This window comes from Nannobrachium achirus (genome assembly GCF_963921795.1).
Source record: "Nannobrachium achirus genome assembly, chromosome: 6".
NCBI classification, from domain to species: Eukaryota; Metazoa; Chordata; class Actinopteri; order Myctophiformes; family Myctophidae; genus Nannobrachium; species Nannobrachium achirus.
The window spans coordinates 40,524,963-40,537,516 of record NC_137815.1 but is presented as its reverse complement, the minus strand read 5'-3'; the positions used below and the strand labels follow the sequence as shown (position 1 = coordinate 40,537,516).

At 43.7% G+C, this 12,554-nt stretch overlaps 1 protein-coding gene across 9 annotated transcripts in view; it reads left to right on the top strand.

Annotated features, from left to right (window-relative positions):
- Positions 1 to 12,554, top strand: part of r3hdm2 (R3H domain containing 2) — a 99,775-nt gene that overhangs the window by 34,989 nt on the left and 52,232 nt on the right. For all 9 annotated transcript variants that reach the window (XM_080729126.1, XM_080729128.1, XM_080729125.1 and 6 more), the window contains exons 2-4: positions 9,845 to 9,943; positions 11,126 to 11,301; positions 11,420 to 11,651. In XM_080729126.1, the coding sequence (XP_080585252.1) occupies positions 11,493 to 11,651 (159 nt within the window). In that variant the 5' untranslated portion in view covers positions 9,845 to 9,943; positions 11,126 to 11,301; positions 11,420 to 11,492. The remainder of the gene's footprint in view (positions 1 to 9,844; positions 9,944 to 11,125; positions 11,302 to 11,419; positions 11,652 to 12,554) is intronic.

The following is a 12,554-nucleotide window of genomic DNA, read 5'->3' as shown; positions in this document are numbered from 1 at the left end:
CATGGAGCCATTGGAAGAGCATAACGCGCGCGGAGGTTCATGCTATCTTCTCCACATCCCCGGAGGGGAGGGAACCCCTTTGACAGAGTGAAGAGAACACATTTATAGTCCAGTTGGCCTGACATGCTCCCATTGGACATTACAGGAGCTATTGATGGGAGAAAAATAGAGTGGTAATCTATTGAGGAGTGGGATTCTCCCTGGTGTCTGTGTAGACAGAGGCCTGGGTGCAATGTAACCAGTGGGGTGGATTTTACTCATAGTCCCAGGGAGACATGTTACCCGTTTTTCTTTACATATTGTTTATTCTGTTATTTTCAGATGAAATAAAACATGCCATGGAGGTTTAAAAATCAAACCTCAGTTTGAAGTGAGCGGTGGATGTGAGCAGTTCATTTCTTCAAGCTATACCTGTGTGTGTGTGTGTGTGTGTGTGTGTGTGTGTGTGTGTGTGTGTGTGTGTGTGTGTGTGTGTGTGTGTGTGTGTGTGTGTGTGTGTGTGTGTGTGTGTGTGTGTGTGTGTGTGTGTGTGTGTGTGTGTGTGTGTGTGTGTGTGTGTGTGTGAGTGAGAGTTGGAGTGAGTGAGTGAGAGACACTCAATAGAGCCACTTGGTCACCCTGGCCTGCCAGCCACTGGTCACCCAGCGGTATTGCAGCTCATGCTACAGACATCATACTAAAGGCCCATTCCCACTGGGCCAGATAACAGATAAAAAAATCTCTTTCTCCAGATATTTTTCCATTCAAAGTGGATGGTAGATACAGATAAAAAAAGAAATTGCCACAGATAAAAGTATCTGTGGCAAATATCTGTGGTAGATATTTTTAATCTGTATCTACCATCCACTTTGAATGGAAAAATATCTGGAGAAAGAGATTTTTTTATCTGTTATCTGGCCCAGTGGGAATGGGCCTTAACATAGTTACACACTTAGTCATGCATAGGAGACGGTGTGACCACCACTCAAAAAGTACCTGCCCACCACTGCATTCTCTAGTCTAGGGGTTTGAATCCACAGTGGTGCATCAGGCTAGCTGAATGTCTATGTGAACACAATTGTCTGTGTTCAGGGAAGGGAAGCCAGACGGGGAAGGCGATCTTTGTCACTGTGCATAGCATACTAGGGCATTCACGAATAGTGATTTTTGAAGCGGTGAAACCCGCTTCCAATGAATGGCTTTGTGTGTATCACGCCCATATATGGTCATTTCAGTCCAGAATGAACAGGCTTTTTCAAAAACAGAATGTCCGTTTAATTACCATATATGGTGATGTCAGTCCAGAATGAACAGGGTTTTTCAAAAACACAAAGTATGTTACCTTATGTCCATATATGGTCACTCCAGGCCAGAATGAACAGGTTTTTCCTGTCCCACAGAATGTCCGTTTAATTACCATATATGGTGATCTCAGTCCAGAATGAACAGGGTTTTTCAAAAACACAAAGTATGTTACCTTATGTCCATATATGGTCACTCCAGGCCAGAATGAACAGGTTTTTCCTGTCCCGTACGTGTAAAATATCAGTCCAGAATGAATAGGCTTTTTCAAAAAGCAAAATGTGTGGTGTCCCTCCCGGTTAGATGAATGGATACTTTGAGGATTGGTCAAGCTTCACATGATAATTTGGCCTTCAGGGTTTATCTGTCTTGTACATGCAGTATCTATTGCAGATTATCAAAACAGATGAAAAATACATTCAGAATAGAGGTTTTATCTGTCCACCGCTTCACTTCGAACCGAGGTTTGATTTTTAGTATTCCAATTATCCGACCTCAAAGTATTCGAATAGCCGAATATTCGACAGGACTGGCCAAACTGTCAAATATTAAGTAAGCAAGAGAAAATATTTTCACAATAGTTATCTGCGGAACCGAGTCACATTAAATGTAATACCTACAATTCCAAGTGCTTGTCAGGGTGGGGGTCCCCAGTTCAAATATGTTTATTTTGGGGGTCACAGCCTAAAAAGGGGCATTGACAACTCATTCTTATGACTTCCTATCTAGCCAAGCTTTATAAACTATATATTTTTTAAAAGAGAAAACAATAAAAAAAAATAAAAAAATAAGCGAATATTCAACTTCGGTGAATGTCAAATAGTGACTTTGATATTCGAATATTCTAATATTTGGTGAATGCCCTAGTGCATACTTGAATATTTGGTGAATGCCCTAGTGCATACTTGTGCGACACCTGTCGTCAGTGAATTCTGAATGAGAGGAGGAGCCGAGGAGGACGGAGGTGCTACGTACGTTCTCCCCAGTGGTGGATCTGCACTGGCAGGTTAACCACTTCCGGCCTGGCGGAGATAAAATATAAAATAAATACGTCTAATAGGCAAGAAACAAACGGAAATAGTAGTCCATTCATTGTTTTGTGTGCGGATGGAGGAGCCACTTTATTAAGGTTAGACAGAAGTCTGCCTTTTTTTATCCTTCTGTACTTTGTTTATCTCTGTCTTCTGTGACAGCCACAAAAAGTCAGTAAAAGACATACACAAAATCTTTTACTGACCTTTTCTGGCTGTGTGTGTGTCTCTCTCTCTTTTGGTTTCTCTCACCCACATTCCTGCCGTCATCAATAATGCATGTGAGATAGATCTGGAGGATCCCCTCTCGCTACTACCACTCATTCACTATGAAGAAAGGAAGCTGTATTATGTCATACACAGGTGTCGGCCGACAACCTGGTTGTGTGTGTCTCCCTCTCTGTCAGCCTCTGTCCACTCTCTTTCCCTCTCTCTCTCCCCTCTCTTTTTTGGGGGGCGTTCCATGTTTCTCTCTCAATTGTCTCCACACACATTTTGTCCCCGTCATTCTCCGTCTGCAGAGAAAGAGACAATCGCCTGCGACCACAGTAAAATCCAGTGTTAATTTCATTGTAAGCAAGGGAAGTGGAGAGAGTTAAAGAGAGTTGGTGAGAAAGCGACAGAAAGGTAGTTGCGGAGAAAGGATGGGAGGGGGGGAATGAGTCAGAGCTCGTCCCACAGGACTGAGTGGGCCGGCTAGGTGGGGGAGGATAACGTCACAGGAGTCATTAAAAGAGGAAGCAGTGGAGACGAAGCGAGCGCCCGAGCGAGAGAGACAAACAACATCCAGATAACAGTCGGCAGTGGGTGGATGGAGGGAGAGATGGAGACGGGAGGTGTGGAGGGGGCGACAGGCAGGCAGAGGGGTATCCTCGCTGAACTAGAAGAGCAGAGGGGGTGGGTGGCAGGGAGAAGGATGGAGAGACGTAGATGGAAGAAGAGCGGAACCCCTTCTTCCGCTTCGGTGTTTCTCTGACGTGGGTTTTTTATTTTTAACTTATTTTATTTATTATTTATTATATGTATTCTCCACGGCCTCACACAGGTTTCACATGTTCAGTTCCTGAGCTGTGAACAGCATGGTCTTATTCACTTCGTCCACACAATGCACTCTGCACATGGTGTGAAAAACGTGTGTGTGTGTGTGTGTGTGTGTGTGTGTGTGTGTGTGTGTGTGTGTGTGTGCGTGTGCGTGTGTGTGGGGGGCGTGCGCGCTTTAGACTGACTCTTGTTTGCACTGTGCACCATTTGCATTCACCTTCGTCTTTCATTCAGCTCGGGCAGAGAGAGCCAGGCAGATGCCCGTGCTGTGCATGACTCTCTCCATTCTGAAATGTACTGTATCTCAATCAACAGCAAATGATGGCAGATGCAGTTCTCAATGATTACTCACTACGATGCTGATGCAGAATTACAAAATGTTGTCATCAATGGGAAATAACTAGACTTGCATATTGTACGTACGAAGCCTTTGCAAAGGTCCTCTCCCTTATTGCATGCATCCACATATCACTGCTGCAGAATTGCTTACTCTCTGAGAGGAACTCTGGTAAATCAGTCACCTTTTTGGGAAAAGCTACTGTTGGCTGCAGTTACATAAGCCACATGTTTTTTAATTTTCTTATTATAAAATAAATCAACCATCCGTTTCCCACAAATTGAGGGCTACATAAAATGATCGGATAAAGTGGCTCCACTTGTGCTCCACAATTGGTCATCAGAAAGAGGTTCTGACATGCACCATATATTATGCCAAATCCAGCACTCCAGCATGGGCAATAAAAAAAAGATAGACCTGCATGGATTACTTAGTTGGCACCATTATTCATTTACTATTGTGCTTCCTATTATATATATTTATATATATATATTGTGCCTACTCAAACTACACTCTCAACGTCACACAGTTCAACATCACCTTATAAACGCCTGCAGATAATAAACGGGAGAAGACGAGCCCCAGATTATCTCAGAAAATAGTAAATGTTGCTTAACTCAAGTGGGCGATGCAGAAAGAGTATATACTGTATTAGTACTGTAGAACTAGAAAGTAATCAGAAGGAGCATTTACATGACACATTTTCATCAGTTTAAAGGGGTTTTATACTTTTAAACAAAATTAAATATATTTTGCAAGGGGACTGATTCTTCTGCTATTTTCTTCAGCCATCTATTGTAACTACCGATTTGTAGCTAGAGTTTGCTTGTATCTTCATTATTCCAGCAAAAGATTGGATGTATTCTTCTTGACACACTCACAGCTACTATGCAGCAGCATTCCTCTCATTTCTGTGGCTTACCCTGCTGCTAGCTATTGCAGGGACCCTGACCTGGCTTGACCTAGAGTGGCTAAATTTGACTTGGTACCTGCACTGGCCATTAATGTATGAAGTGGGTCAGAGTGTCCTGCACTGCGTTTCGAGCACTGAGGATGAAGATCACGGTTGAAGAGGTTTGGTCTGAGAGAGATGGCAAGAACTGAGTATGCTACCCACTGCGTGTAAATAAGCGAAATTGACACAAATTGTCAACTGGTGAAAATAGCACATCTACAAACTCTTTTTACCGTTTTTGTCAATTTCTGACAACACAACTTAAGTAGTTAAGCTCTCTAAATGAAACGGTCTATATTATATCATGAAAAGTAAATGTAAGTTGCGTGGTGACATTTTGTGTATACTCAGCAGTCTATGGCCCAGGTTTGGACACTACAGTGATAGGCTTGAAGGTAGGTTTTAGCAGAGGCAGAAACCAATTAAACATTGGAGAATTATGCTCTACTAGCAGTGGGGCTCTAAGGATGGCAGTGTTGTTCGCTCTGTGTGTCCTTCAAACACTTAACGTTCGAACACAATATATTTGTATTCTCTAAAGGTATTGGCTGGATTGCTACAAAGTGTTTTCACTTGCGCCAAACTTTCCACTTGCTTCCTTGGAAGATGAACCATGATACCAATAAGGATCCGGCTCATAAGTTGAGGCGATATAGGAAGAGGGAGTTCGGCTGCTAGTTTAGCTTCCCCATTGCTGGTGTGAGAAACAATAAATCTATTCAAGTGGATGTGTTTTTGCCAAACCTTACACTTGATTTTATTACCTTAATAAACATTGTCATAAATACTTAAGAAGTAAAGTCGCTAGTTTAGTCTTCTTTCAATCACCATGATAATGCGTTTTGTTAAGTCATTTAAAGGAAGGGTGTGGTTAGCTTGATTGACAAGCTCCCAACCTATAGCATTTATTGACCCACCCCCCGCTCTGTCCCAACCAATAGAATTTTGGTTTTATTTCCATTTCAGGACAGGATGTAGAAAGATGTCGGATTGCACACATTTGCCAAATAGGCTTCATTTACCGTACGTAGACTAGAGTATATGGGCGTAACGCTGTCCATTCATTTTTACGGTCTATGATCCTGCCTTGAATCAAGTCAACAAAACAACCAGTTCATAGTCAACGGCATGTCTTGAATCCCTCTGAAAACACCTCGATATATATCCCAGTGGTGCACCTGCCATTTGGCTAATATCGGACGCTGTACGGTGTGGTCTACTAATGTTAGCTACTTAGATGCATCTCTACCCTCAGCGTTGCAGGCAGGGACGGGACTGATGACGGTGTCAGCCCTGTCCACTGACACACTGACTGAACAGAACAGCGCTCTCTGGTCTGTTTTCGGGCCTGCATGTAAGGGAGAATTGTCTGCACAACCAAACAGGTTGTTGTTGCTGTGCTTTGCTGAGCTGATCCTGCTAATAGCCAGGCAGTCAGCCGTTGTGCCATGACATTACAGCAGAAGTAGGCATGCTTTGATCCAATTGCGCTGTCTGAGTGTCGTTACCCAGACAAATTGTCCTTGTGGATAACTTGATTAGTGTGATGGCGATCCATACAGATTGATCTGATCTCAGTTGCCACAAAATGAGTGGTCTCATCATGGCATCTGGTTGTAGATGTTCTGAGTTGTTTGATGGTGGGGTGGCAGTGGCTCGGGAGGTAGAGAGGCCCCTTGGGAATCAGAATGTTCCCACTTCGATCCAGGGCTCCCCCAGGGTTGGTGTTGAAGTGTCCTTGAGCAAGACCCCCGATGAGCAGGTTGATGCCTTGCATAGTTTCCTCCGCCATCGGTGTATGAGTGTATGCGTGAATGGGTGAATGTAATGCACAATCTCTGTAAAGCACCTTGGATAATGGCACTAAATATATAAATGCACCATTTACCATTTGTCGTTGTTGTGGACATGTAGGTTTCATCCAGATTTCCGTTTGTCTCAGTGTAATTTATTTTTCAAGTTGTGTAATTGTCATAATATGTATCCATATCTAATCTAATGTGATTCATAGTGTTCAATACGAAAACTATCAATGTGTCTCAACTGTGCTCTACTCTCTCTTAACACCCTGCCCCCTGCGTTTCCATCCCTCGCTCCAGGGGCGTCACAAGGGCGGGGGGGGGGTAAAGTGGGACTGAGTTACTAGGGCCCAAGGTGGAGGGGCCTTAATTATTTTATACTTTAGCTATTGAAAAATAGCAGATATACAAGCTTGACATGAAAAAGTTTGAGCACCACTGACATAGAAACTATTAGCTATTGAAAAGAAACAGATATACAAGCGCACAGTGCGGCACCGTTTGCCACGCTGCAAGCTTGTAGATCTGCTATTTTTGAAAAGTAGTGAAAATGTGTGCAAATCTTTGAATATATGTATTTTTTAAGCGAACATTTGTTTCTGGGAGTCCCTAGAACTAAATATTTTGAGATGGGGGTCCGTGGCCAAATACATATCATTTTGGGTGTCCTTCACATGAAAAGGTCTGAGCACCACTGAAAGAAACGTAGGCCTAGGTTTTTCAAAGACTTGAACTCATTATCACGATTCTTCGAAAACGGCTTGAAATATTAATTATAAAAGAGAAGAAATGAAAATGCTGTCTCTAAAAACGACACCGGTGGCAGTGTTGAGTGGCGAAAACAGCCGATCTAAAAGCCCACAAAGCGTTGCGCTTGCGATGCGTTGTGAGCTTGTAGGTCTGCTGTTTTCTGTGCGCGTATATATACCATACCATAGTCAATCCTTGTACCCAGGGCCCAGAATTTGGTGCGACACCCCTGCTCGCTCGCTCTCCTCGGCTCACTGCAGTCTGCACATTTATTTTTGATATCATCCCTCTTTCTCCGTGCCCTTCTCACTGGTGCTCGCTGCACACAAACGGCAGCAGCTGAGAACGACGTCACCATCTCCTTGGCAACCCTGTGTGCCTGTGCCTGCAAAAAGAGAAAGCAAGGTAGGAGAGGGCCGAGGGAGGGGGGTGGGAAGGCGAGAGAGAAAGGGAGAGATGGGCGGAGAGGCAGAGGGAGAGAGGTGGCGGGGGATGATGAGAGAATAGGCGAGGCTGCCGGTTTCATTCATAATCGCCCCTCATTCACTGTGCATTCTCAAGGTGTCTGTTTTAGCACAGAATGTCCTCTATCCCCGCCCTCTACCATGCTGTGGGTCGACAGCATGTGTCAGAGACGTGTAATTTAGTGTCATTGACACTAAAGTAAGACACATTCACGATGCCGTGTGTGTGTAATAATGGATGGCAAACTTTTGTGTTGTGTGCTGATGCGTGGTAGTTTCAGTTTTGTAAGAAAGTGCATGGGCTGAGGGGTGGGTGTGTGTGTGTGTGTGGCTGTAGTGGTCATTGATGCAGTACTGTATATGCTGCTGCTGATGCGGCTTCTACTGCTGCTGCTGATGACGCCCTTGTTGTTGCTCTGCTTGGGTCTTCCCCACGCTGGGAATCCCTTCCTCTCTCCTCTCCTCTCATCTATCCTGCAGCACAGCACAGTGGCACTGGCGGACACACAGACACACACACACACACACACACACACACACACACACACACACACACACACTTTAGTGCACACTTAAAATACGTGCCCACATGCTTTCTTTACCTGAATTCCCTTTCGGGTGCACTTTTCCATACACTTACATGCAAGCAAGAGTACCGTATTTTCCGGACTATAAGGCGCACTTAAAAGCCTTTAATTTTCTCAAAAAACTACAGTGCGGCTTATAGTCCAGTGCGCCTTATATATGGATCATTCATTGACATTGGCATTCCCTTTAGCACAGCTCCATCTGTTGGATGCATAACGCAACGGTAGCGTCTATTATGTGCGCCTTATAGTCAGGTGCGCCTTATATATGAAAACAGTTTGAAAATAGACCATTCATTGACAGTGCGCCTTATAATCAGGTGCGCCTTATAGTCCAGAAAATACTGTATATACTGTACATAGAATTTGTTTTTATCCCCACACTTGCAATTTATTTTCCTGTATCCTCTCTCTCTCCCCCCCCCATTTTTCTTTCTTTTAACAGTTCTTCCATCTTTCATACTTTCCGTTTTCTCAAGAATAGTCACACAAGTGAACACACAAAACCTTCCAGTCGTCCTGTTGCTGACTCAGTGACGCCAGAGGAAATGGGCTTTTAGGACAGACTGTGTTTGTTCATGAGCCTGTGCTGCACACGCATGCTGAAGTCGTCAAGAGTGTTCCTCTTTTGGAGCTGAGATTTAGCCGGAAGCTGTTTGTGGTTCCCCGTCTTGTTTTATTTCCTCCATGTTGGTCTAATGACGGTCCCTGATGCTGAGAGAGAAGGCTAACATGATAATGACTTGCTGTAACTAACGATGCTCTGGCTGTTGTCTCCAGGGGATGAGGAGGAGGCTGAGCTCCAGCAGTTCCTCTTGGTTGGAGGGAGTTTAATTAAGAGCAGCTTGTAATTGGAGGAAGTCGAGGGGGTTGTGATTAGAGATGCAGGATGGCGCGTGTTAAGCCAAGACTTGAGTGGGCGACCTGTAGCACAAAATACTGTACTTCCCTCTGGCCTGTTCTGTTTTTTTTTTTTAGCATTGCATCTCATTCTCACATTGCACAGTCTGCAGACAATTCCTATTATTGCTACAGTATGCTTGGCGCAGTTATTGTATTATTCTAAGCCTGCTTGGTTTATAACTGTTTCTTAATATACCTTTTCAGTTTCACTTGTGTAAATCGTTCTGCTTCTCCATTATAGCAAGACACAAACTTCCCCCAGGGGCCTGTACTTGCCCCCCAACCCCTCCCCCCATCATACACCAAATGTTTTCGCCGTTGTGAGGTTGTAGATCTGCTATTTCTGCCAACTGTTTGCCTCTTATGACATGCCCATAGGGGATGCTAAGGTTTGTGTGGTTGTCAATATAATGCTGTATAAGAACGTTATAATATAAACATAAAGTAAACCAAGAAGTGTTATGGCTTAATGGCTATACTTTTACAAAAGCAAATGATTTAAGATGGTAAATAACAATAAACAAGTATCTTTGTGTCTTATCAGTCGGGCTAACGTTGGGCTGGTATCTGGGTGAAAGAAATGTGTTCTTCTTTCAGTGCCTGCGAGCTTGCAGCAGCAGCAGCAGCAGCGATGAGTCACTCACTGTGTGAAACTGACGTCATCCGTGTCTCCTCTTTTTCGCTGCTGGTTTCTAGGGCTGTTTACTGGAGGGCAGACCATGCTGCTGCTGCACTGAACCAGAGGTGAAGAGAAGAGGGACAGAGAGAAAACAGACGACCCAGAGGGACCCAGAGGTGCTGTCTGTCTGTGTGTGTGTGTGTGTGTGTGTGTGTGTGTGTGTGTGTGTGTGTGTGTCACCCCGCCACCTTTCTCCCTTTTGTCTGTCTGACTGGCTTGCTTACCCCCCCATGTGCGCTATTTGCTAAAAATATCGCTGTTAGTTTTACTTGGTTTCAGTTTTTAATTTTAGGTACTTTAAAGTTAACTACTTAAAGCAGGATTTCTCAACCAGAGGTTTGTGAACCCCTAGGGGCGCTTGGCAGTACTGCAGGGGGTTTGCAACATTGGATTTAACTTTTTGTTTAAAATATATTCAGTACACAAACGTGGTTGTAATTACTTATAATTGTAATAAAAGTGTTTAAGTCTAAAGTGAGACTGAGTTGTACATTGTTAACAATAACTAAATGTGTAGCCTACCTTTTTAAACTGCAATTAAAACATTTTATCCTATTGGGCAAAAATGTTAATCATAGTGGGGGTACTTCAGTTGCACCTTTGAGACAGGACAGTTCATACAATCTTTCTTTTCCTTGAAAGTCAGCATACTGCCTTTTTTATTTCATAAAAAATAAGTTTGAAATCTTTCTAAATGTCCATAGCCCTCCTCCGAGACACAATGAGTAGACCTCAATGGTACCGTCTTATACTGAGCATTGGTGAGGACCAATTTTGGGAAAAATTTAAAATAAAAATGGTTGAAGTGGTCATTTTAGCCCTATTTTGTACTCGAAAGATTTGACAACAATGTCACATTGAGACGCTTTATGAGCTTGTATATTGGCTGTTTTCACTATTGAGAAAGATTTTATTTTATTTTATTACTACAGTATTACTGTAGCAATAGATTTTCAGATTAATGATCAGGACTAAACACAGTTCGGTTTTCCTCCCCAAGGCATCTCAGTAGTTCATCCAAATCTTAGTAATAAAGATCAAGGCAGACACGGAGGACAATAACTTCAATAGATGTCCCATTAAAATGACAACAAATGACGAGGACTGTGAGACTCCATTCCTCAGTTTAATAGTTCACCTCAGTTTGATGTTTTTACTGTTTGTAACAATAGAGTATAACGGAAAGTATATAGATATTTTTTACTATTGTTGCATTTTCCCCAAATTCATTGTATAGCTAGAATTATGTACAGCTGGTTAGCAATTGTTAGAAAGCCTGTGTTTTTGTCTTCTCTCAGCTACAGCCCCGTGGCCCCCCAGCGAACGCCTGCTATGGACTGCCCTGCGCCCCCTGCTGCAGCCCAGCCCAGTACACTGCTTTAGTGGGACCCCTACTCCTCCTCCACCTCCTGCTTGCTGTTCCCATCCAGACACACTGTACAAGGACTCAACACAGATCTGATAGCTGCAACAGGTATTGATTACTGTAGCGCACGCACGCCTGTCTCCAAAGATAGACTTGGGAGTAGTTCTTCGCCGGTCTTATTTATCTCTTGTTATTTGTCTCGCCAATCTCTCCTCCCCGGTTGTAGCGTGTCCTGGGTCCTCCAGCCCCCCCCTCTCCCCTCCCCTCCCCCCTCCCACCCTCTCCCCTCCCCTAGGAAGATGTCAGTGAGCCTGGAAGCCGACATCCAGCAGGAGGGAGAGAGTGGGCCGCTCGACGAGCCCTGCAGCCAGGGCAAGGCCTCCCCTCAACTCCAGGGCACCAAGGAGGGGACAGGGGAGGGCCAGGAACCTGAGGATGGCTCCCTGCACGACGCACAGGTACAGTAGAGCAGTGGTTCTCAACCTGTGGGTCGGGACCCCCAGAGGGGTCCCCAAATTATTTTGGGGGGTCCCCAGATGTTTAGCTTAATGTTAACATTGTTTTCTCACTCAACAGTAAGCATACCAACATACAGTATAAGTGTATAGAGGGTATCTGCACATTTCTAAAGTGACAATTTAAGGACTTTTAATACCTCTAAAATGACAAATTAAACATTGGCCAAATATTAGAGGAATAAATTGTGAAAATAGCCGATCTACATGCTCAACAATAGAACCGTGTTATACAAAATGTAATGCCTCAACTCTTAGTGCTCGTCAGGGTGGGGGTCCCCAGTTAAAATATGATTATTTTGGGGGTCGGGGCCTGAAAAGGTTGAGGACCACTGCAGTAGAGGACACGCTTTACCCTCAGCTTCCCTCTGTATCTGACTTTATATTTTAGGCCCCGTGGCGAGATGTGACCCTGAGAAGAAGTGGTTATAAATAAATGAAGTATTTCAGTCTTTAGAATTTCAGGGTTGTACAATGCAAGTAAAATGCTCACGTTCTCTCCACTTTCGAAAAAAATAAAAATAAAATATAGAGATTGTTAGTTTGAATTTAGCGACACCAATGCAAAAGCACATTTGGATTTGAGTGAGTGTTCAACATTAGATAAATTAGCACGTTTTAATCAATACTTTCTACTTTCTAGTGTGGTATTGTAAAATTGGAAAGCACCTGTCTATTTTTGGTGCAGGGAACCGTCGTGCGACTGAGTATAAATCAGGCTTTAGCTTTAGCTACATTCATTCAAGAGCAGCTGCTGAATTTTCAACCCCACTGCAATCCTTGTACACAATATTGCCTTATTTCTCATTATCATGCCAGCGGTAATTACTATTCACACCACTGCTT